This window comes from Fusarium oxysporum, chromosome I, assembly GCF_013085055.1.
Source record: "Fusarium oxysporum Fo47 chromosome I, complete sequence".
Classification (NCBI taxonomy): domain Eukaryota; kingdom Fungi; phylum Ascomycota; class Sordariomycetes; order Hypocreales; family Nectriaceae; genus Fusarium; species Fusarium oxysporum.
Window position 1 is genome coordinate 5,549,643 of NC_072840.1, and position 23,838 is coordinate 5,573,480.

At 48.9% G+C, this 23,838-nt stretch overlaps 10 protein-coding genes across 10 annotated transcripts; 7 read left to right on the plus strand and 3 right to left on the minus strand.

Annotated features, from left to right (window-relative positions):
* Positions 1-626, plus strand: FOBCDRAFT_268049 (uncharacterized protein; the record flags this gene model as incomplete). Its single annotated transcript, XM_054702975.2, has 3 exons — positions 1-103; positions 152-246; positions 315-626. 3 exons carry the CDS (start codon positions 1-3, stop codon positions 624-626), a joined length of 510 nt encoding a protein of 169 aa, XP_054558950.2.
* Positions 627-2,154: 1,528 nt separating this feature from the next.
* On the minus strand, positions 2,155-3,777 carry FOBCDRAFT_174945 (P-loop containing nucleoside triphosphate hydrolase protein). Its single transcript, XM_031194654.3, has 2 exons — positions 3,325-3,777; positions 2,155-3,270 (listed from the first exon to the last, which is right to left on the minus strand). The coding sequence occupies exons 1-2, from the start codon at positions 3,557-3,559 to the stop codon at positions 2,336-2,338; spliced, it is 1,170 nt and encodes a 389-aa protein (XP_031029392.1). The 5' UTR covers positions 3,560-3,777; the 3' UTR covers positions 2,155-2,335.
* A 1,440-nt stretch (positions 3,778-5,217) lies between these two features.
* FOBCDRAFT_284662 (Sodium/calcium exchanger protein-domain-containing protein) lies at positions 5,218-8,776 on the plus strand (the record flags this gene model as incomplete). The annotated part of the gene is made up of 3 exons (XM_031194655.3): positions 5,218-5,506; positions 5,570-8,298; positions 8,348-8,776. The coding sequence occupies exons 1-3, from the start codon at positions 5,320-5,322 to the stop codon at positions 8,774-8,776; spliced, it is 3,345 nt and encodes a 1,114-aa protein (XP_031029393.2). The 5' UTR covers positions 5,218-5,319.
* A 350-nt stretch (positions 8,777-9,126) lies between these two features.
* Positions 9,127-10,746, minus strand: FOBCDRAFT_213362 (pectin lyase fold/virulence factor). The gene has a single exon (XM_031194656.3). It carries the CDS (start codon positions 10,363-10,365, stop codon positions 9,238-9,240), a length of 1,128 nt encoding a protein of 375 aa, XP_031029394.1. The 5' UTR covers positions 10,366-10,746; the 3' UTR covers positions 9,127-9,237.
* A 1,087-nt stretch (positions 10,747-11,833) lies between these two features.
* FOBCDRAFT_125061 (uncharacterized protein) lies at positions 11,834-13,392 on the plus strand (the record flags this gene model as incomplete). The annotated part of the gene is made up of 2 exons (XM_059607788.1): positions 11,834-13,172; positions 13,343-13,392. The coding sequence occupies 2 exons, from the start codon at positions 11,834-11,836 to the stop codon at positions 13,390-13,392; spliced, it is 1,389 nt and encodes a 462-aa protein (XP_059466628.1).
* Positions 13,393-14,549: 1,157 nt separating this feature from the next.
* Positions 14,550-14,918, plus strand: FOBCDRAFT_195733 (uncharacterized protein; the record flags this gene model as incomplete). The annotated part of the gene is made up of 1 exon (XM_059608820.1): positions 14,550-14,918. The coding sequence occupies one exon, from the start codon at positions 14,550-14,552 to the stop codon at positions 14,916-14,918; it is 369 nt and encodes a 122-aa protein (XP_059466629.1).
* Positions 14,919-15,753: 835 nt separating this feature from the next.
* Positions 15,754-17,054, plus strand: FOBCDRAFT_195734 (uncharacterized protein; the record flags this gene model as incomplete). Its single annotated transcript, XM_059608821.1, has 4 exons — positions 15,754-15,965; positions 16,132-16,582; positions 16,788-16,793; positions 16,905-17,054. The coding sequence occupies 4 exons, from the start codon at positions 15,754-15,756 to the stop codon at positions 17,052-17,054; spliced, it is 819 nt and encodes a 272-aa protein (XP_059466630.1).
* Positions 17,055-17,434: 380 nt separating this feature from the next.
* On the plus strand, positions 17,435-19,117 carry FOBCDRAFT_284666 (uncharacterized protein; the record flags this gene model as incomplete). Its single annotated transcript, XM_059611662.1, has 1 exon — positions 17,435-19,117. One exon carries the CDS (start codon positions 17,435-17,437, stop codon positions 19,115-19,117), a length of 1,683 nt encoding a protein of 560 aa, XP_059466631.1.
* Positions 19,118-19,772: 655 nt separating this feature from the next.
* FOBCDRAFT_284669 (S-adenosyl-L-methionine-dependent methyltransferase) lies at positions 19,773-21,584 on the plus strand (the record flags this gene model as incomplete). The annotated part of the gene is made up of 7 exons (XM_054702978.2): positions 19,773-19,991; positions 20,099-20,151; positions 20,213-20,482; positions 20,514-20,946; positions 21,001-21,085; positions 21,138-21,258; positions 21,476-21,584. Exons 1-7 carry the CDS (start codon positions 19,845-19,847, stop codon positions 21,582-21,584), a joined length of 1,218 nt encoding a protein of 405 aa, XP_054558953.2. The 5' UTR covers positions 19,773-19,844.
* Positions 21,585-22,800: 1,216 nt separating this feature from the next.
* On the minus strand, positions 22,801-23,744 carry FOBCDRAFT_8741 (nicotinamide-nucleotide adenylyltransferase). Its single transcript, XM_031194665.3, has one exon. It carries the CDS (start codon positions 23,722-23,724, stop codon positions 22,852-22,854), a length of 873 nt encoding a protein of 290 aa, XP_031029403.2. The 5' UTR covers positions 23,725-23,744; the 3' UTR covers positions 22,801-22,851.
* Between the last annotated feature and the right edge of the window lie 94 nt (positions 23,745-23,838).

Below are 23,838 nucleotides of genomic sequence, written 5' to 3' on the forward strand. Positions count from 1 at the left end.
ATGCCTGCCATCCATTCTGCCGTCGTTATCGCCATCTTCCTCACTGTGGAATCAGGCGATGAGGTCGTTGGCGTTCATCTCTTTGTATCAGCTTTCGCAACTGGTACCATGTTTCTTTCTGCGAGATCAGAGTTACCTAATGAATAGTTAGGTCTTCGATTCAATCTTTTTATCGGCATCTGGGATGCTAACGGAACCATTCGAGATTCGGCGAGTGCAGATATTGATGTTGAAATCGAGGATATCGTCGGTTTCGGGGGGCACCGCATCATCTGTCTGATTCTTCTCTTCGACGTCTTCCGGCGTTCCCACAGTCAGCTCCTACGTCTTTGTTTCCTGGTGATGTTTCATGTGCTTCTTTTCATTTTCTCGCCTTGGGTCGCGGAAGGCTTCAGCCTTGGAACTCTTCTCAAGATGATCCCATTCACCCTCGTCCCAAAGTCCCTGAACAATACGGACTTCCTGTTCGACAAGCTCTTCTATCACTTTATGGGCCTCTCGGAGAGCAGCTGCAGTCACAGGGATTTGAAGTCTTCGTGGTCGCTTGGGCTGTGGAGATGCCTGAGACGCCTGCGTGCTTCCGTGCCGCTTCAGTCGTCCTCGGTATGGGAGTGTCACCCGGTTAGGAACTGTGTTCCCCTGTTCCAGTGGCTTTGGGGCTTCTACCTTCTGATCGGCGTCCAAGATTGCATCAATTTTGGGTGCAATGTTCTCGATGCTGTTGTTCTTGGGGGGGCGTGTTCAGCCCGGCCTCGTCTTTGGATGGCCTGGACATCGTCAAAGAGTCACGGACGATGATGTAGGTCAAATGGGCTATTCGGTGGTAGGTTAAAGCATTAAAGGATGGTGGAGTGATTAAGGAGGATGAAGAATGCTTTCAATCTGTTGTTAGATTTATAACTCATACGGGAGAGAGATAGAGAGAGTCAGTGATTCAAGGAACGAAAGGGCGGTTATGTCAACACTGGTGCGCAGTGAATCATAGCCCTGCGTAAATTAGGTACCCAGGTACTAAAGGTTTTCTCTGTCAACGTCCCTTTGTTTTATGTCTATAGCTATTATCTGTTATCTCTCGGTATCATTCTTCAATTCTAGGATACATCTCTCTTCACATTCATCTCTCTCATGTATCGTCGACTTCTCCGTTGATCTTCCTATCACCTCTCGTGCATCTTCGACTGTGCCTACCTGGCAAGCCATGTCAGTATTCCTTCATTTACTTACTTTCATCACAATACCAACATCAGGCGCTGTCAAAAGACCATTTACAATACGAGAGCGACGCAGATACTACCACTAGAATTTCGATCTTATTCAGACGCACCAATACCATACTATTAGGAACCAATCTCACCTCACATATCTTTATATCCATGACTTCAAGCTGATCTTGTATGTCGTCCAGGAGCTCGCTTACGAGTCGAAACCCTCCTCCCTCCAGCATCGCGGCAGCCTCACCATGCCGGGGGCAAAGCACATGGCTTACGGCGATGACGGTTGAACCAAGGGCGATCCGACTGACATGCAGTCTGAGATCATATGAAAGGGAGAAGGAAGTCCGAAACTGCTGCACAAAACTGCCGTGGCTGTTATTGAAAGCGCATGATACGTACACATGCCACAGCCAAACTCATAAACGTTAGACAAGAGTTAGGATGTATATCCAGAGCTTAGGTTCCATCATCATAAACTCGCCATATGAAGCCCTAAACTCATCATAAGCCCTTGTTCTAAGCGTGATATTCAATAGTTCAAGTTTGAGTCGACGATATCTATCCACAAGTCTGTTCTTTAGATTGACGAGGTCACCACACTGGATTCCCACCGAAGCAACTGTGCTCTTGTCGAGGAGAATCCTGAAGCTGACATGGATGACTTTGTGTTTGGAAGCAAACCAGGAAGAGAAGCGTATTCAACAGCTCTCAAGTTGGAACACACAGGAGCCAAGTTCCAAGACACGGGCCAGTAAGATCAAGATCAGACAGACTTCATCAATGCTATGTCTGTCCCAAACATCGGCCTCTCAAAAGTCACATATGAACCCTGCCCGGTCAAACTCACCCAGAAACCAACCGGATTATTATGTGGCTATCATTCACATGTACTGACTTGTGATATATGCACAAACTTCACATATTAGAAAGATCATACTTGTGTCGCTTGAGATCGTTGTTTCCATTATGGTACAATCTTCTATCCTTACAACTCCCCTCCCGCTGTCATGACCCAACCCATCTATGAACAACCAGGCTCTGTTGCGAACCCAGCAGGTTAACCAGCAGCAGAGACGACAAGAATATGGATAAATAAAAGAACGCCCCTTGTTGCAGTTTTCTCACTTCCAGAGCTTGCCGAGAGACACCTCCTTGTCGTCGTGCTTGTTGAGAATCTTTGCTGTGGCAAGCTCGAAATCTTCTTGTGTGACGTGCACTCTTCGCTCTCGGAGAGCGTACATGCCTGCTTCCGTACACACACCCTTCAGCTCAGCACCAGAGCACCCGTTCATCTTTTCCGCGATCTTGGTGAGGTTGATGCCACGGGTGAGGTTCATCTTGCGGCTGTGAATGCGGAGAATATCCGCTCGGGCCTCGACGCTGGGCGGGGGGAACTCGATCTTTCGGTCGATACGTCCTGGGCGCAGGAGGGCAGGGTCGAGAATGTCGAGACGGTTGGTGGCCATGATGACCTTGATGTTCTTAGTAGGTTCGAAACCATCGAGCTGGTTCAGCAACTCAAGCATAGTTCGCTGGACTTCGGAATCTCCTCCTGAAGAACCCTCCACTCGTGAGGAACCAATGCTGTCGATTTCATCCATGAAGATGATAGATGGGGCGTGCTCTCGGGCCATGACGAAGAGTTCTCGCACCATGCGACTACCCTCACCAATGTACTTCTGGACCAGTTCGGAGCCTGACACTCGGATGAATTTACAAGCAGTGTGGTGAGCAACAGCTCGTGCCAGTAGTGTCTTTCCAGTACCAGGGGGGCCGTATAGCAAGACACCCTTGGGTTGTGCAATTCCAAGAGACTCGAAAAGCTCGGGGTGCTTGAGACCAAGTTCGATAACTTCCTTGATCTCCTTGATCTGCTGGTCCAAACCACCAATCATGTCGTATGTGCTGTCGGGAACCTTCTCCACCATCATGAGAGAGACCAGAGGGTCGACGGAGGAGGGGAGCATCTTCTCGAGTTTGTAGCTATCGGACAGGAGGGTGACTCGCTTTCCTGGTGTGAGCTTGCCGATATCGACACTATCCGACACGTCGACCACTGGAGAAACGTTAGCATTGAGCATTCCAAGCTAGATGAACTGGATGAGCATACCATATTTGCCTTCCGGGTGGACTTTGACCAAAATCTTCTTGGTGCTCATGACCTTGACGACTTCTCCGACATAGGAACCAGGCTGTTGCAACAGACCCAGCTCTTCCCTCAACAATCGCACGCGGGAGTTGTAGTCATTTCTCTGAGCTTCAAGACGACGAAGCGCGGCTTGTCCCTTAAGGATCTCAAGCTTCATAGCCTCGATCTTGTTGTGGTAGTACTCGTCGAGCGCCATGTTTGGCGAAGCTCCCTTGACGTCAGGGAAACGAGCTGATAGGTATTTTTCGGGGGTGTAGATATGTAGGTTTTGGCACGAATTGCCAGATTCACGGGTTCGGGGTGGAGGCGGAGATAGTAATGCGTGTCGGGGGTGTGTTGGTGATGGTTTGCGATGAGGTTGAAGCTCGATGACAAGGCTACAGCTTGTCTCGTAATCCTCCAGAGCGAATGAGTGCACGGGCCAAGCAGGTGGGAGCTGCCCTCCAAGGTCGGCGTTATGTTGTGCCGTCGTCCGGGCGACTACGGGTGTAGGGTAAGCTTTACAGAAGGTTTGGTTGGGACCACTGTGATGGAACCAGCCGAGAATTACATATTGTGTGTTCTTTAACAGTGTGAGAGATTAAGTTTATGGCCTGTGGTGGCCGAGTGTGGTTCCTTTTGCATATCGGGTCTCTGTGTGAAATATCGAGTCTTTCAAGGGCAGTTTCATTGTGTCAAGTTCTCATACGGTCTACAACGTCGTCAAGTGTACAGACTCATGGCTGCCACTCATAGTGGAACTCCACCATCCACAGCGCTCTCTGCCGTGTTACCCCCACTGAGACACACTAGACCGCTTAGGAGTTGATGCAAGGCTCATCGAAGCTGACATGACATCGGCTGTTAAGGTATCAAGATATGGTTTGCGAAAGAAGATTGATCAGCACCCGGCTAAAGCGGATGAATCTCTCCTCTTGGCCCATGATCTTCCTCGGAATTCTCAGAAATTCGGACATCTCATCGATTACCTTCGGCACCCCTCTGTTGATCAAGTCAACTGTCGTGGAAAGAGCCGCCTGTCTGCTACCAACCAAGACCCTGGGGATGCATAATGACGTCGAATCATTGGACGAGGTTGAACACGCGCAGGGTGCGATAAGACACACTAAGCTGCCATGGGGAAGGTTGGTTGATCACGAGCTGCGAGCTTGGCTAAGGTGGACCAGGCAAAGGAGCTAGACTAGGGGTTGGTTCTGTCGATGTCGATGGGCTAGCTTGTTTATCATCTTATTATGTACATAGCCAGAGTCGATTTGTGAGAGTGATCCATCGATTTTGAGTTGGATACAGTACTGTATGTAGACTACAGTAAACTTTCTTTGTGTTCAGCTAACGGAACCTGAAAACCCATTCCTTCTTCCCCCGTAAAATAACAGGAGTCAATTGTGAGCCTTCACGATTTATCTGGCGCTCTCTGCCTTGATTCCTTCTTTGCGCAGTCTGTTGCGCTTTCTTGGAAAGCTCACTGCAGCTTGAGTAACATCATTTTACCAGAGACTTACTTGCTTGCTCGGAGACTCCGTCCATCTCTTTTCCCTCATCAACTCCCTCTCTCCCTCTCTCCCTCTCTCTTAACCTTGTCCAGAAAAGAAACAAATTCCAGCTCGTCTCAGTTGTGCTCATCTCAATTTTCAAACCCAACTGAGCACAGTCCAGTCCTGCCTATCCCGCTGCCCAATCCTTCGTCTCATCGCGATTCTTGGTTGCTTGGGCCGTTTTGATCATCGCGTCGCATCGTCTGTACGACTTTCTCGGCGCTGCATCGTGACATTGGCATGCTCGGCATTCCCTCTTTTTCTCAAGTATAGAGATAGGTACAGCTTACGTCTGATCGCATTTGTGAGCTTGTTATTTATTGCCTTTCTCTTGTTTGTTCACCTTTTGCATCAAACAAAAGTTTCTTGTGATAAAAATCGCCTATTACTCGACCATTGATTGCAGTACCACTGTTCTACTATGGATCCCTCGAGACGGGAGAGCTCGTCGACTGGGCATCAACTTGGCGACTCGTCTGGCAATGCATCTCCATCGGATACGCGTCATCCGCTTGCCCAGGCCGAATCTGCCGTCCTTCGCGAAGCAGAGGGCTTGTCAGAGAGCTTCCAGTCCACTGACACTGTGCGGCGGAGACCAGAGGGTTATGGTAGGTTCCATGCTCTATGCCTTTTCTTGGCGAGAGACCGGGGTTAATTTTAAATATTCCTAGGCTCGATAAGCGGTCCAGCTGCTTCAGGTTCAGCTCAACAATCAAAAGAGACATCTCAAGAGCGCAGCTCGGCTCGCGCCACCCAATCTTCGCGTCCTTCGAGAGGCCCCGAGAGAATGCGATCCGCCACTCGACTACGAAAGCCACCAATGCCTCGACGCCCATCTTCGAACACGCCTTATCGCGGCGGTGTTTTCTCAGCCGATGACGATGTACACGAGGTAGAAGCCGATGCCGCCGAACGTCAACAATCATATCGTCGTAGACCTCAGCTCTCGACCCAACTCTCTCGAGTTCAATCGCACACGAATGAAGACGATGAAAATGACGACACCAACGACGATAATGGCGAATCGACCGAGAGCCCTGCTGAAGCACAAGCGGATGAAGAAGAGACTACTCCAGTCGAGGGCCAGGACGACTCAGATAGCGACGTCAGTGAAGCCGAGAGCTTCACCCTCAAGGACAGACAGCAGGCCATCAACCAGACTCACCCTTTCGGTATCCGTGTATGGAAGCCAGCATTGTACAAGAAGGATCGTTCAATTCAGAAGTTTGCACAAGCAGATATTCATTCTGCGCCTGGCGGAAGGGTGAGCAGCTGGCTTCTCGCTTTCAATTTGCTCTGGACCCTCCTATTTGGTTGGTGGTTGGCCTCGTTTGCAGCTATTGGCGCCATCGTATGCCTGCTCTTTTCTGCTGCTCCTAGTGGGAGAGAGTATGGAAGAGTTCTATGGGGTCTCGCAGGATACCTGTTCTACCCCTTTGGCAAGTTTGTCCGTCTGGAAAAGGACGAGACCTACATGGACGAGGACCAAGATGAAGGACGCAGCATTTCTGAATACGAGCAATGGCAAAGCGGAGACCTCGAGTACGGCCGATTGTTCTTTGGACCCGATCGTAATCGCTCGATTGTCGGACGCTCGAGAAGAAGTATCGATTCTGAGCCCAGCGAGACGGAGAGCTTGCTTGGACGTGGACGACGCGGTGAACCCGCGGAGCTCCCTCCCCGAATCAAGAGACGGCTTTTTGGACGTGGCCAATGGAATATTGGCCGTGTCATCTTCTTCATCTTCTTCTACTGTCTCATTTCGCCTTCGCTCCTCCTTGTATCCGGTATCTGTTGGTTCTTGGTTTTCTGGATTCCCATGGGCAAGGCTACATTCTTGCTGTTTGACCACCTTCGACGACATCCCCTGGCTTTGTCTTTTGAGACCGATATTAGATATATTCGTGAAGACGATGGCCCGAGCTCTTCAGTCCTCCTCTGCACATACCGTGCTGTAGGAACTCGATACTGGAAGTACACTGTTGATGGTACCAATATCTTCCTCATCAACCTCATGGTTGTCGTCGTCTTTGTTATCGCCGATTGGATTGTCCTTGAGGGCATCTTCCATGTTGAAGGATTCATTACATCTCCGGCCTTCCTCTTCTGTGCTGGACTCCTTTCTATCATCCCTCTGGCTTACTTCATCGGGCAAGCTGTTGCATCTATCTCAGCTCAGTCTTCGATGGGTGTGGGTGCTGCCATCAACGCTTTCTTCGCAACTGTTGTCGAAGTGTTCCTCTACTGTGTTGCCCTTACTCAAGGTAAGGGACAGCTCGTCGAGGGAAGTATTGTGGGAAGTATTTTCGCAGGTATCCTTTTCTTGCCAGGTATTTCCATGTGCTTCGGTGCTATCAAGCGAAAGACGCAGCGCTTCAACGCCAGGTCTGCGGGTGTGACCTCGACAATGTTGCTGTTCGCTATTGTTGGCGCCTTTGGCCCTACTCTGTTTTATCAGATTTACGGAACCCACGAGCTCAACTGCATGGACTGTGAGGACTACAACACCGGCGAAAACAGAGACTGTCGACGCTGCTACTTTAGCCAAGCTCCTTCACTTAGTGACAGGTTCTACTTGGAGGCTGTTCGTCCTTACTGTTACATGGCAGCAGCCATGTTGTTCTTCTCATACTTGATTGGTCTATGGTTCACTCTCCGAACTCACGCTGCTGTCATTTGGAATGCCGAGGTTGAGGAGAAGCGACACGAAGAGCATATGCATTCGTCCAGTCTTCGAACTTCTCAAGTTCACAGCCATCCTCATACTCACTCTCAAAACACCGCTGAGACCAGTAGTGCTGATGTTCGCGATACTCAACTTTACAAGCGTATCCTGGGCCAGTCCCTTAAGCAGTCTGGTTACACAGAAGACCTCTCTCGCCAGAGCTCTACAACCGGACAGACCGCCCCTGCTAATGGCTCAGCTTCGACTCCCCATGTTGTACCTCCTAAATCCAGCGGCGGTGAGCAGTCTCGCTCTGCTCTTCATGTTCCTGGTCTAAGCGATGCCGACAATAAGATCCTCCAACGTGAGGTGACTGAGATTGCTGCCGCGGCTGCGACGATTGCATCACGCGAACGCATGTCGCGAAAGCCATCAACTGTGCCCCCCACTCATGCTCCGGGCGCTCGTCCTTCAGCGAGCCGTCAACACACCCACACGCATGCCGAGACTGAGGGCCCTGCTACCGAAGCTCACCAAGCACATGGCGGTCATGATGCGCCCAACTGGAGTCGTGCCAAGAGTGCCATCATCCTTCTCGGAGCAACCGTTTTGTATGCCATTATCGCTGAAATTCTGGTTGATACTGTGGATGTTGTTTTGGAAAGCTTCTCGATTGACCAAAAGTTCCTTGGTATTACCTTGTTCGCCCTTGTTCCCAACACTACTGAGTTTTTGGTAAATCGTTTTGTTCCCTATTTGACAGATAATTGCTAACCAGCTCTAGAACGCCATCTCCTTCGCTATGAACGGAAACATCGCCCTTTCCATGGAGATTGGTTCGGCTTACGCTCTGCAAGTGTGTTTGCTCCAGATCCCCGCGCTCGTCTTCTACTCGGCCTTCTGGCCAGGTGTCCCCGAGGGTGGTGACCCGGCGTTGTATACTTTCTCGCTTCTCTTCCCCCAGTGGGATCTAGTCACGGTCATTCTGTGCGTGTTCTTGTTGAGCTACATGTACGGTGAAGGAAAGAGTAACTACTTCAAGGGTAGCATTCTTATGTTGACCTACTTGGTTGTCGTCATTGGCTATTACTTCAGTGGATATACGGATGATGCTATGGGCATGGAGCGATTCGATGTCATGGGAGCTGATGGTAAATACCAGAGCTACAAGACGATCGGTAGATCAACGAGGGGCATGGCATTCCCAGCATGAGTTGCTGGTTGGTGAGAAAGGGGTTGAGTAGTTGTTTGGGGAGAATGTGCATTTACATGGACTGTTAATACTGGATGAACATACACTACATCATACGTAGTACATTCGATGAGCCCTTGATTCGAGGGTCTGCATTGTTTGGTGTTTACATTTCAAGAGGTTAATTGTTTTATGGTGGGCTACTGAGTTATGAGCATTGGGAATGCGATGGATTTCATTATGGACTGGTCATTGTAAGGTGTTAACATCTGGATTTAGTCTTTTTTCACCATTGTCATTCTATCACAATAACCTTCAGCTCGGGTGACAACGTGATTAAGTCAAAGATATGTTATTGATATTGAAAAAGGCCTATTATATGTATGACCAGACAAGATATGTAAAGATACTATGTACAAAGAAGTGACATGCTGCCAGATATGATATTATATCAACCCCTCATCTCAAACAAGGTGTTTCGTTTAGGCCATGCCGAAGCCAGCGGAGGTCATGACGCTCTTGGCGCTGTTGTAGTCAGAAGCACTAGCAATGGTCTTGCCCTTGAAGTTGCTGAGGAAGCCAGTGTTGGTGCCACCGAGAGTACCAGAGCTGCCGAAGCCGTTGAGCTGACAGTTGCGGCCAAGAGAAGCGGCACAAGCAGAGCCAGAGGTAGGAACACCAAAGAGTTGGCCCTGGTAACCCTTGGAGTCAACGGGGTACTTGACGTTCTGGAAGATGTTACCCTCAGCGAGGACAGAGCCAGAGTCGATCTCGAAAGCGTGGTCAGGGACATCGTGGAAGAAGTTGTTGACGGCGTGGAGGAGAGTGTTGCCGGAGACCTTGGGGCCACGGCCGGAAACTCGGTAGACGTAGTTGTTCTTGAAGGTGACGAGATCGTTGGAGCCGGCGAAGTAGAGACCCCAGTAGTGGTAGTTGTTGCAGCTAGCAGACCAGCTGGTGGTACCATCAATCTTGCTGTTGGAGATGGTGACACGGTTGCAGGCGTTGTTTCCGAGGACAATGTGCTGACGACCGATGAGAGAAGTGGTAACATGGTCGATCCAGACGTTGTCAGTGTTGTCGAGGGTAATGGCATCACCACCCCAGACGTATTGAGGGTTAAGCTCAGTGATGTGAACATTCTGGATGATGACGTTCTTGGAACCAACGATTCGGAGACCCTTACCGCGGATGACTCCCTTGGAGCCAACGCCGATCAAGGACTTGTTGGAGCCAACCTTGATACCCAGAATGCCGGCCTTGTCATACTTGACGTTGACCTTGGGGGCGTTGGGCTGGTAGTTGCCACACCAGTTGTTCTGATTGATGGCAGTCTGGCACTTGGATCCGGTTCCCCAGGGAGCACAACCAGTCTCGCTAGCGGTACCCTCGGTGCCGATAAAGTTGATGGTGCGGTCGAGGTAGATAACTCGGGCGGAGGAGTCGCCGAGGTAGGAGACGAGCTCAGCGGCGGTCTTGGGGTAGACGGCTCCAGCGTTGCCTCCTCCTGTGGTGGAGGAACCGAAACCTTCGGCGCGGGTGGGAAGAGCGCCGAGGACGGAAGGGAGAGCGGCGGCGACCGCGAAGAGGGTCTGGAAGAGAGAAGGCATGTTGATATAGGGAGTGACAGTGGCAGTATGTTATGTGTAAGTGAGGACTGTAAGAAGAAACCAGAGACCCAGCTACTGGTTGTATGAGAAAGAATGAAGGAGAGAATACTGAGAAGCAAGTCAGAGAGAGAGTGAGATATCGTGAAGTTCATATACTGTCCATCTCAGTCCATCGTGTAAGCCAAGCAAGCCTGATCCTCCACCCTATGGAGTCTTGATAATTACAAGGTATCATACTAGCATCGGACAAAGCCCCCTTGGCAGACGGGAATTCGGCGAAGTTGACGATTGATTACAGCCTTATTTCGGGGTGTAATGCTTCATCGAGCCACGGACCCTCCCGGCCCATGTTGCCCTATTCGGAAGCGGTCCGGGATATGATTCGTGGGAATTCCGTCGATGTTTCGGCGCGGTGGGTTATCTGTAGAGCCCACGCCCCCCTATCCAATGTTAATATTCCCAGTGTCAGGGTGTTGTTCTTGGTTGACCTTTTGTTTAGATTGTGTACTCCGTAGAGATAAATGGATTATGGATGTAAGCAAGATGGGATGATTCTGAAATCATGATCCCGCGTATTCAGAGTGGAGCGCTTCGGTAGATGGGGCGTCCGGATCCGATGCGGTGGTTCGGCCGGCTAAAGGAGAGCCCAAGATGGAAGGTCCTTCATTTATCACTGTGCCAAGGGTTCTAATATGATTGATTAGTAGCTGCAACGTTAACTCTATGCATATCCGTAATGTCACTATCCGGAAGTATTCTAGAACTTAGATTTAGCCTCTTTGTGACAGGTACTCTAAACAAATAGTCTAAACAGCTATCTATCGATAGCTTAATTTTAGGGTGACATATCGTGCTTGACCATTCCATTTTCTTCAGGCCTCCGATTCACTAGCTGCTGATAAACAGAAACAAGTCCTGTGTTTTCAGCTCGGGCTTCTGGTGAGGTTTTGTTTGACAATCAGGTGGAAAAAGGAGGGGCGGTACTAGGCCCATGTGGTGATGGGGCTGTTCAAGCGTGGCTCATAGCTTCGTTCTTAGCTCTGTTGGTTCTTGACTCGTGAGTGTGTTTCATGTTGATGATTTTCTTTATCTAAGCTCTGGTGTTTTAGCCATTTGACTGAACATAAGCTTGTCTTTGGCTAAATTGCCCTGTTCGTCTACCATTTTTGGTATGCAAATGTCTGGTGTATATCTGTGAATATCTTCACCGTAGAGAACGGACTGAGAGCCAGCAGGTTGTTCATCAACTCTCGGGTAGGTTTTGTCTAAACACTAGAACGTACTTATTGCCTTGGTCGATGAAGCCTCTGTAAGTTATCTCGAACATGAGTTTGCGTAGTCCAAGATATGGGTATATATTGCGTCTTTCTGAACCTGAAGCGATGGTATTGAAGTACAGCTCACGACAGTAGCAAAAACTACACTCCGTACAACCCGATTTACACTTTCAACATTTTACTCTAGCAGCATGTCATCCCCATCTAATAATACGAATTACCAACAGCAAAGTGCTCTGCCTAATCTTCCAACTGAGATTCTACTTGAGATTCTCGACAAGGATTATCTGGAATGGAAGGACTACTACAACCTTCGCCGTACATCATCTCGCCTATCCCACCTTGCTCGCGAGCCCATGTACCAGGGAGGAGACTATTGCGTCTTTCGAATGGCTTGCTTTCGTGGTGATCTTGATACGCTAGCTATTTGTGCTCAGCATGGCGCCGTGCCGACCCAGTGCAGTCGGAAGAGCCTGTCCGATGGTCCTTTGGGTCTCATTGAGCCGGGATACGGCCTGTACCGACGCAATACGGAAGACGACTACCAGGAGTGTTGGCATTGGAATATCTGGGGCGACGGATTTCACGGACCCGGCGACGTTGTTACACTAGGATTCTATGAAGGTAACTTTTCTGCAGAGAGATTCATCGAGGTTTGGCAATGGCTGTCGGACCAGGGGTGTGAGCTCTTCACTTTTATGAAGCTACCCTCTCTGGTCCGCATGGGCTTTCCTTGCTTCTCGTTTGCTCTTCTATCTATGCTTCCGACCGCTACTGACAAAGCACATCATCAAGGTATCTGCGACGTCATCCATTTCCTCTACAGTAAGGGTTTGAGAATCCCTCATCCGGACAGGAGACTTTGGAGGAGAGGAACGTGGCCAGCTTATTTTCCTTTAGCCAGGGATAATCGCCCAAACATGCTGCAGGCTCTGCTGCAGACTAATTGCCCACCCTCCATTCTCGAGCTCTACTTGAGACAGGTCAACGATGAGGGCCTCGTTTTCGATCATTCGGAAGCATGGGATCCATACTTCAAGGGATTGGAAACTATCTCGCAACTTCTCTCCATCTTGTTCGATGACATGTTCGCTCCCTGGATCTACAAGGGTGACAGTACCCGTAGTATGAGCGATGATCTCCAAGCAAAGATCTGCTTACTGACTCAACATCAGGGCGCCAATGCTTTTGAGCTGTACATGCTTCGGGACATTCTCGCAGCTTTGCGAAAGATTGATGCCAGAAAGGAAAGCCAAGGTGGTCTTGACTTTGAGCGTGATGGAGTATGGTGCTGGTATGAACTATGCATGGCAGTTAGCTATATCTCTGATGAGGATGTTCGAAAGCGAACAGTGGATCTTCACTTCACCAGTCCTGGAGACGTACAGATGATTCACCCCTACCTCAGTAGAAGGTGGTTCCCTCCCAGCGAACTGGCGCATGCGAGGAGAACGGTCCTTGAGAAGAGAGCTCTTGAGTCTGGGCAAAAGACCGAAGATATTGAGCTACATGGGCAGAGACCATCCACACGTAAGTGGGCTCAAATGCCCCTGGATGCTTGGGATTACATCCTCAACTGGCCATGACGATGATCGAGTGGTGGCAGGTCGTAAAGCAACTCGCCCGAAGTATTTCCTCCCAGCAGCAGTAACCCAGTAACCGTAGGTCATTAGCTTTTGTAGTAGTATAAATTGAAAAAGAAAACGGTTGTGTAAAACGCCCTGAAGTTCCCTACAAAGATAACCAGTAAATGGTTATTAAAGAGTCTGTGAAGTTTATGGTGAGAGTGCCCTAATTTAATTGGAAACCAGGGGGGGGTGTTTATCACCATGCTTAAGAGTCCATTAGGACTCTATCTTGTAAAGTTCTTTTGTAAAGGAGGTTCTTATGTACGGGGCAATAGACTGAAGCGTTTGAGACATGGGTAGGTATCTATTGAGATTTGACTAATTCCCCTTTCACGCTTAGGCCACCTCTAAGCTGTCTATTGTGCGATTCGAGTACTTCTTTGTTGTAAAATGACATTGTTAGAGATGGTATAGCAACGATCGTGGCCATGTGCACATTTCTCTTTGTTTCTTTTCTCCTCCTTATTTAAACTTAGCAAAGACCAATTGAAGTACCGAGGTTGAATTTCGACAGTTATTGGAGAATTCGTGATGAAGAACAGTTGATATGAGTCTATCGAGGGGGCTGAAAAGCATCCACAAGCTTGGAGCTGGTCACCTAGAGTAGAGTGGAACGCAACTCCTGCATGGTATTCTCTGCCAACAGCAGTAGTAACTAGTAACTAGAAATGATGTGTTCATAGTTTTGAAAGAATAGCCTCGATCAAAATTGAAAAGAAAGTTCTTGTTTCGGAAACCCCCGAGTTGCGCTGGTGAGTGAGTTTTTGGTATGCTAAGTTCTCAGCAACCGATTGTATTTATTCTATGAATACCTACAGATCAGAGACCATATTGTGAGCCCAATGGCCTTGTTCATAGGTAAGTTCAATAAGTCTGCTTCTTAGTACTTTCATGCAATTCTACAGAAGCGGAAAACGGACTAAGGAGCCTGAGATATGAGTATAAATTGAGAGTTGTGGACTGCTATCTCAAGCAATAGTAACTTGCAGAGACTTTACCCAAGCCAAAATCTTTGAGAAATTGACATCAAGCCTGCACACATTTACCTCCAAGTAGCAACATGTCGGTGATACGCAACACGAACCAAAGCCTTCGACCTCGACTGCCCCCTGAAATCATTCTACTCATAGCGGAAGATGATTCTCTTGAGTGGGAAGATCTCCGCAGACTTCGCCATGCATGTTCTGTCCTGTTTGATGAGCTTGGGTTCACGTTCCATGCTACTATCCGGTTGCAGAAACCGTACTGAGACTATTACATTATTCGCAGATGTTCAAGCATGCTACGAAACCCCAAAGTCACCTTGGAGATCGATCTGGACGAAGGCGCCTGGAGCCAGGTCCCCCAACACTACAGGCTCCTTCTAATGGCCATGGTCGAGTTCTCCATCACTGGTTTACAGCTGGAGAAAGACCTTGAGGATCAAAGGGAGGGGCTGACGAACAAGGAAGAAAGGTATCTCCTCCGCCATGGGTGTATGCCCGTTCGATCGTTGAAGGTAGTGCACTATCGACAGACTGAAATACTCAGCAACAGTGAGGATGAGATTACTGGAATGAATCGCCACAGACCAACAGACCACAGCTATGGATGGACAGCCTCTATTGTCGAGAATGGAACACCTCGAAGGACGATATGGGAAGGATGAACAGCGGAGTTAGGAGGGTCAAACTATACTGATGGACAGTGTCCGCTGGAGCAAAAGATCTCCCAAAAGACGATCAATCCGAAGGAAGATGAAATCCAAGTTTTGCTGCGGGTTGAAAGGCGAAATTGTTGCTACATGATATGTCCTCAGGGGTTACAAATCGCTTTTCTTACTAATCTTTAATGTTTCATGGGACTTCAGATGTAGCACCAAGTGAACTCCTAGCACCATGATTACTTTTTAAAACTCATGGTTAAGTCCTTCAAGATCACCAAGAAGTTAGTAGTTGCTTTAACCCTATGTGTAAAGCGACTGGCTGCCCTTGCACTTTCGGTACACGTCTCAGTCGTTCACTGTGTTCCTTTGAAAACTTCTCTGCAATACTAGACGAATTGTGAAATGTCCTTGTCATGGTTTATATCTATCAGTGTAGCATACGTGACGTGTCCGTTTTCTTTGTTTTCCAGTCCCAACAACAAACTGTAGACAGACGAGAACATTAGAAACAACACTTGAGTTCATGGTCGTTCTAACTCTTGGCCAAATCAATCAAAGTCAGATTCAAGAAGGGCTTGGCTCTTGACAACTGGAACAGGTCCCTTAACAGAACAGCCGGTCCTCTCACGGCCTCACGTCGAAAGACACAATGAGTCCATGTGTGACCAATGTCTAAAGTCTTTGATACTCTTTGTCTTTGTGTGCGCGCCAGTTCAGATGGGATGAGGGTTCTGCAACTTCCTCCGTTCTACCCCCAGTCTTGCTGACCAGGCTTTCAACGGCAAGAGATGCAGATTACCATCGCGGTATTTGTTTGGTGATCAAGTTCCTTATCAACATGGGACTCGAGTTGCCATCTGATTTTCCACGGAGGATTGCTCGCGAGAAAGAAGTCCGTTCGAAATACCGACCACTTCTCCACTCGAGTTGGGCTTCTCCGATGGAGATGGTGCTACAATCAGCTTGCCCGCCATTTCTATTCGAGGTCCACCTGAAGAGAGCGATCCTTGAACAGCAGCTACCTCCCAACCTTTTTAAGGGAAACACAGGGTATTACGACCTCAGGCAGCGATATACCACCATCGACGAATTGCTCAGTCTTCTTTTCGACGACTTTTTTTTCGCCGTGGATATTCAAAGGAGAGAGCCCCAGCTACTTTGGCGATACCTTTGAGGCCAAGGTAAAATTGATGTGGGAGTATGACTTTATTAATAGCAAAGAGCAATCAGTCCTTAAAGATATCGCTAAGGCTCTACGGAGGGTGGAAGAAAGGCACGGACAGAACGGAGGCCTCGACTTTGATCGCGATGGCACATGGTGCTGGCGTGAGCTTTGCACTTCAATCAGCTACATCTGTGGGGGTTACATCACAACCCCTGGAGATGTTTTGAGTGACACAGCATCTTGCTCAGGTAGACATGAGTTCCTTCGCCCCAGAGGGTGGGATCCTCCTGACGATATAGCCCGTTCCCGAACGTGGATCATCAAAGACATTCGGCATAAGCTTGATCCCTCCAGGTTCGAGGATAACACGGAAGCTGACTGGGTAAATATGCCTCTAGATGCTTGGAATGTTCTTCTGAGAGGGAAATTGACTGGCTGGGAGCTTACAAAGGGGGGTTGTCGCTATCTCATGACTTTTGAGGATAGTCCTACTCCTTGCCACGTAAGTGTACGTTGTCTTTATTTTGGTGTTTCAAGTAGTTTATGGAATTGGGGCGTCAGTTTGAGTTAGATTGTAACGAAATATGAATGAGAACTCGTATAGTCTTTCCCTCTTACTATGTGACAAAATGCCACCTCAGGAGCGACCCGTCAGCACTTAATGCTCGGCTTGCTCTTCGTCCATTCATTTCTGCTATTCATACCAGATCCTGGTATGTCCAGCTACTCAATAATATAGCGGAAGAACAAATAACGACTAGAAGCTGGCCGATTTATATGTTCCTAGAACGATAGGTACTTGATTAAGAACTAACGATGATCAGTTAGTTGAGATGGGGAAGAGTAACTGCTCCGGAGAGTGCAAGACTGAACAGAATCTCTATGCTGGATGTCGTCAATCTGCAGGCACTGATTTTATTGATCACATTCATACACATGCTTACATGAGGTCCGAGACACCTTTTGTCCTCTGACATGTTATGCCGGTGTAAATTAAAGCAAACAAACAATCATGCAAAGAAACAAATAAATAAATAAACCGTAAGACTCAGGGGTGACAATACGAAAGCTCATTGTTGATTAAAGTCGCTTGTCATGTTCAATGACAAACAATCCTTTCTTCCTCAATTCAATCCTATAATGCAGTTGATGTAGCGAAAAGCATTCATTGTCCCAGTTTCTCACTATGTTCCTGTCAAAAGGTGTTCGTCTTTGCGAGTATAAAGTGGCACTCATCTGCAGTATCAACTAGAGATCAAACCTCACTTACATATTCTCATCACTTCAAGAAACCCGAACAGCATCTTCCTTCTCAGAAACCATCATCTCTAAAGTATTTCGTGCAACCACAGTTATGTCCTCACAACAAAACTCACCTACTTCCGCCTCGGGCTCTGGCTCTGGCCCTATCCCGCGCAACACTCTTCTCGGCCTGCCGGAAGAGCTTCAAGCTCTGATCGTCGACATAACCGACAAAGGCGGTGATACCAACGTGGACACTTTATGTAGGCTGACCCTGACCTGCACGCATATGCACCGGATTGCCCGTTCGTATGTATTCCGCGCTAAAGACTTTAGAGTGTTTCGGCGGGCTGTTGAGTCGGCCTACGTGCCGATGATGCGTCTTTGTGAAGAACACGGCGCCGCACCGGTCGAAATAACCTGGCCTGTAAGACCGTCGTGGAGGGAGTATCGACCAATTGATGCTCTACTCCTCAACTTGGACGAGCGGCCAGATAGTCGGCGAAGCGAACAGCTGCAGAACAGAATTCGGGTAAGTGTCTACGAAGCTCTGAAGTGGCTCCTTGAGAAGGGTGCTGACGCGGAAGCGAACTTGGTAAGTGAATCGTTCAACGGTTTTCGTTACGAACGACTGGATATGGGTCTTGGACATATGCCCACACGACTCCTGAAGCAACTCCAAATTAACATTGGTAGACCTGGAGTTGAAATGTACCTCAACATGATTGAGCTGTTGAGTAGCCATGGCTTTCCGAACCCAACTCGATCCAACTCCCTCGACAGCGTGTTAGCCACCGACGTGGTCCCGTTCTACCATGCGGCGTCTGACTGGGCGGACACGCACCCATACCCTTTTGTCGACGGTGCGATAACGGAGACTTATTTCACGGAGTCTCCGATAGACCTGGCACTCAAGTCGCACATCCCGCCTCGTCTGCTGGAGTTGATTTTGAAGGAGTATGCCAGTCGAGGTGTCAGCCTACTGACATTGTACGACGAGTGTCCAGAGGGTCTCAAGAAGACCTGTAAGGGAAAGAGGCCTGGAAGGGATGATGACTGGGTGGGCGTTAGTTCCATTGGTACACTCATCGGAACTCTTCATGCTGATTTGCACAGCACATCGGCGACCCGTTGGAAGGCATCGTATCATGGAGAAGTCGCTGACATTTTCCGGCAGAAGCTCGACATCATGGTCGAGTACGAGATGGTTGACGTGGTTGAGGAGGCTCTGCTTAAGAGTATACTCGGGGCTCTGTACATCATCACAGCTCAAATTTCTGCGACAAGGCGCGGAAGGCCGGCGCAGTTCAAGCGCTCGTGGGTGACGCTATGTGAGGCAGTACGGCCCTATTGCACCAACGAGTACGATTTACTGTACGATATAAACGGCACAATTATTCGAAATGGACCTGGGCGTGTCCATGAGTTCGCTATTGATACCAGGTGGAATCCATGGTATATGTGGTTCGTGTGGTCTGATGCATGCAGACGTCTTAAGCTGACGAAACAGAAGATCAGTGAAACCGACTTCTCTGAGAATAGAAGGTTTTTCTGGCAGAAATGCCATGGGTATGAGATCGAGTTCATACTGGGGTATTTTGATCGTGATAAGGTCCAGCCTTGGTACGACATTGATGTGGACGAGTGGTGTCGGCAGATGCTGGAAGCTTTTACTGAGGACGGGGTTCGAACTGACTTGCAGGATGATGTTCGCAGCTGGTGTGAGTCCATGCAAGAAGAATATGATGAAGAGTCAATCTACCTTGAATGGTGGAAGCAGCTCACGAGAACGTAATGAAAGGAGTTGTTTGGGCGAGAAATACTAGATCTAGCTGGTACGGGGTTAGCATTCGCGATGCTGGGGGACAAGTAGGATCAGGCGTTTTTGTTAGGTTTCGCCACGAACGAGCGCTGTACGCTCTTGAATTGATTGGATAAAAAAGTTTCATTGAAGCTATCACGAGTGATGATCAGAGGTTGATGTGATGTAACGATCAAGGTTGAGGCAAGAGGGCACTAGACTAAAAGCAGCCCCCCACTGAACATTAGTAGCTTACGGTACTGAGACACCGCTTACGGGAGCGACGGGATCTACTGTACCTCAGCAAACAGAGCAAAAGTATAAGTAACTTTTGGTTCACAGCCCAAGGCTCTAGTCTAGTCTGTCTTGATTACCTTGGGTTCCATCGAAGGCAGACGAAGGAGGGGTCGGTTGGGTTGTGTTTGCCTCTGATCTTTCGTTTTCCCTTGGCCTTGACTTGTTCTTTAATCAAGGTTGCTTTTTGCTATACCGACCTTTAGTTTTAGCTCTAACCTCTAGACTCATTTTCCCTTCCCTTTTCCCACTTTCTTTCCTTCTCTTTTCTTTCATCATCCGTCGGTATTCTTCAATGATATACCCTGTCCAGAAACATCTCCACTCTTTGCAAACATCCCTTCAACCAACAACACGCATACACCCACCCCCCATATCACTCACATAAAAGTACTGTATCAAGTAATCCCATGGATCGCGATATATCATGACAGACCAACAACTTCGAGACACCCCCACTGCCACTGCCACTCCTTCGCCCTCTTTCCTCACTGACTCTCCTCCTGCTGCAGCCCCCGCTGCTCCATCTTCCCCCGCTCCTCAGGCTGAGCTCATCCCCGCAGAGGACCCTGAGGTGCGTTGTGCCCTACCTAACCTCCCTCTCTTACATAAAGCGTCAAAACTTGTAGAGTAATAATCATTGAGAATTAACATCTTGTGTCTTTTTTGCCGTGTTTGTAGGATACTTCCGATATTGACCGCTATGAAATTGACTCAGCTCTTGGATCCGATGCGTGAGTTTAGTCCATATCTCGTATGTCTTGTTATTACGCTCAACTCACATATCCCGCTCAGTGCCAGTTTTATGTACCCGGACTCGGTGACGGCGAGCATTCTTGAGTACAGAACTATTCAGGGAAGAACATATCACAGCGATCGCTATGCTAGTGAATATGTTATGCCGAATGACGAGCAGCAGCTTCAATCGGTTGACATCTCTCATCACTACCTCACCATCCTGCTAGATAACAACCTCTTCTTGGCGCCCATACCGCCTCATGTTCAGAGAGTTCTCGATGTCGGAACTGGTTCTGGAATATGGGCAATGCAAGTTTCCCTTCCCACGTCTCTCTTCAATTGACTGACACGTCTTCAGAGACTTTGCAGATGCATATCCAAGTGCGCAAGTAATCGGCTCAGACCTCTCACCCACGCAGCCCGAATGGGTCCCTCCAAACGTTCACTTTGAGATCGCAGATGCAACTCTCACCTGGCCTTGGAAAGACAACTACTTTGACTTCATCCACATCCGCTACCTGTTTGGATCAGTCCAAGACTGGCCCGCCCTCTTTCAAGAAGCATATCGCTGCTGTGCACCCGGTGGCTGGGTCCAATCATGCGAGGCTGACATACACTTCTACTCCGATGACGGAACGACGGACAGCGAGCCTGCACTCCAGAAGTGGGCGGATCTGTACGAGAGAGGCGGCGCGGAAACGGGGAGGACGTTTTTTCTTCAGCAGGAGGCGCTGCAGGAGAGAAGTATCACAGAGGCTGGCTTCACGGATGTCAGGATATTTGATTACAAGGTACGACGATGGATTTGTTTGAGGTGATACCTGCTAACAATGTTTGGGCTGCAGCTACCCGTGGGAGGATGGACCAATAATCGGAAGCTCTCTGAGCTGGGCGAGTACGTCAGGTTGACTTTGGAAAACGATCTCGAGGGTATGTCTACGCCGTCGCATTTTCTCGTTCGCTTGCTGACTCGTCGTCGTAGGATACACGCTGTATCTTTGGCATAACGTGCTGAACTGGCCGAGGGAGGAATACCCGCAGTTTCTTGCGGCGATGCGAAAAGTAATCGGTAATCGGAGGGTTCATGGATACATGATGGTGCGGTACGTTTACGCGCGGAAGCCATGAAACGACGAAGTATCAACGAATGAATGAGACGAGTGATGAGAACATTGGGCGGACGGGCGAGCACATAGAGCGCGAAGGTCGTGGGTACATGGGAACCACGGAGTGCGTGGGTTTGTTTATCTCAGAGACCAAAGGCGTATTTCGGACAGGTCTCTTGGGAGAATATTTAATCGGTAGGACATTTGGGAATAGACATGCACTCAAGCAAGACTTGTGCACATCAACGCGACGTGACGGCAGCGTTGGGCAGTGTTCCCTAGCCATCGCGCAAATGCTTCAGTTACCACAGCAACACACGTAAACATCACAGCTTCTTCCTCACTCCCAGGGCAAGCCCCAGCAAGCAACGAAAAAGAGAAGTAGAAAACACGCCTGTCAGACGTCCATCAACACCCACCCCGACCGCGCGCCCGAAGGCAAGACCGCAATCAGGGTCGAGATCATCAAATACAACCATCTCTATACAGCCACTCGCAGTAAAGCAGGCGACCGCCATCCTTGCGGACAGATCGAGAGGACCAAAGGTATTCACTCTAGGGTGTCGAGGATATGCACTCATCAACCAGGGTGGGATCTGTGGCTCTTTTAGGGAACCAAGAGAAGGTCGAATACTATAGAAATGATTCTCTGAAGTATTGTCGACATGAAGAAGAAAAGAAGAAAAAAAGTCCAAAAGGTTGGAGGGAAGGCGCGCTTTTATAGAGAGGCTGTGGGGCGCGGGATCACCTGGGCTTCACCGCCTAAAAGTTGCTGGCAGAATTCTTTTTTTTTTTTTTGAGCCGCAGGGTTTTGAGAAATGTGGAGATTCTGATTGGTTGATGGATTGTGGATTGGTGATCCACTGCAGACGACTCTGAGCTGCGCAGCGAATCACAGCAAGGAAAGAGTGGATGCAGTGATTTTTTCTGCACGATGGGAGAGCTTCGATTTTTTTTTGAAGTGGATCACTTCAGAGGTTTGCGCCGAAATTGATATCAAATGCGGAAGCAGAATGCGACTGCATGAATCATTGCGCCGAGATGGGAGGCCATGCTTGACTCTGTGATGCCTTTGAGACTTGGGTTGGAACGGATTTCGGACTTGGTCTTATGTAGTGCTGTCTAGATGTGTAGCATCTGCCTCGAGATATGCATGCACTTCACATTTTTACCATCTAGTTCTTGCTCACGCAGGCGCATTCATTGTCGCTGTACGCTGAGTGCGTCGTCTTGTTCGCTGCTTGTGCACAGGCGAACATCCTTCTCTTGCGGTGTCTCTCCTTGATCTACTAAATTTTGAACCGAGTACAGCTTTATCCTGGAACAGTCACGGAAATAAAAACATCTACTTGAGACAGGATTTCATAAACTGGTGTTGAGTCGCAAAGCAAGGTGTTGCTGAGATGACTTCTGGCTTGTCCTCTCTACCCTGCAGTGCCTGTGCTCGAGAGAAGCGCTCAGGCCAGGAAACAACAATATAATGTGAGCATACGATTTCCAGCAAATGCTCATGAGCTTCCTGGTGCATCTATAAAACTTCGAATTTAAGTTATGAGATCGCTGAACGTCAGCGGCTAATCGGACACAACATTACAAACTCTCATCGCGATCTCTGTACAAAGCTTCCCTCTCGATCCACCGTCTAACCTCCTCTCCAACCAGCCCATCCAAACTCCCCTCACCACTCTTCACAACTTCTCTCACCTGCGAACTGCTCACATCGCCATCGCCTTCCCTTCCCTCAACCAACTCCACCCTCTCAACCCAAGCCTCTTCACCTCCAACATCCCTCACCCTCTCCTTCGTCAACCACGCTCTCTGCTCATCGACTCCTCCCCACGTCTCATCCGGCCTTGTCGTAACTCTCACCTTGCACTTCTCGAAGAATGGTCCCAGTGCGCTTTGAATTCCTTCGCCGTAGTATTTTGGATTAAAAATGCGGACTATCGTGTCAAAGCCCGCGAGGAACGTCTGTGTTGGTTGATCTCCATCTTGTGTAGCATAAAACCCTGACTCCGCTATCGCTTTCGCCTTATCGTGAAAGAAAGGCATCGTCGTAACCGCAACATCGATCTCTACACCTTCATCAAGTAACTCCCGTCCCATCGCTTCCATCATACTCAATCTGATAGGAAAACTCGCCGGCTTCGGCGCCTTATCAGCATTATTCACCGAAAGAAGCAACATCAACCTCTTCTCCCCTTCTAATCTCAACGCAGAACGTGCCATGCTTGCGTGCGCTAACGTTGGCGGATTGAAGCTTGAGTCTAGAATCACAAGATTCTGTAGCGGGCGGGTTGGTCGGCGCGGCGCGGGGACATTGGAAGTGTGGGGTAGAGTGCAGAGGATGCGGAGTGAGTCTTGAGATGATTGGAAGGATGTGAGAGCTCGGGAGAATGATGCGACGAGTGATCGAGCTTCTATTAAAGGCATTTTGGGGTTTGGTGAGTCTTTGGTGCTCATTGTGTGGTGATGTGAGGGAGGAGGTTGTAAGTTGTGAGATCAAGCAGTGCGGCGACGTGGGGCAGCGATTGACCCGGGTGAGTAAGAGGGTATCGCTCATTATTGAGGACTACA

Coding starts and splice junctions, on each gene's coding strand:
- FOBCDRAFT_174945 (XM_031194654.3), bottom strand. CDS start 3,559: ATGGCGCTCGACGAGTACTACCACAACAAGATCGAGGCTATGAAGCTT. Junction 3,271..3,324: donor CCACCCGGAAGGCAAATATG/GTATGCTCATCC, acceptor ACGTTTCTCCAG/TGGTCGACGTGTCGGATAGT.
- FOBCDRAFT_213362 (XM_031194656.3), bottom strand. CDS start 10,365: ATGCCTTCTCTCTTCCAGACCCTCTTCGCGGTCGCCGCCGCTCTCCCT.
- FOBCDRAFT_8741 (XM_031194665.3), bottom strand. CDS start 23,724: ATGAGCACCAAAGACTCACCAAACCCCAAAATGCCTTTAATAGAAGCT.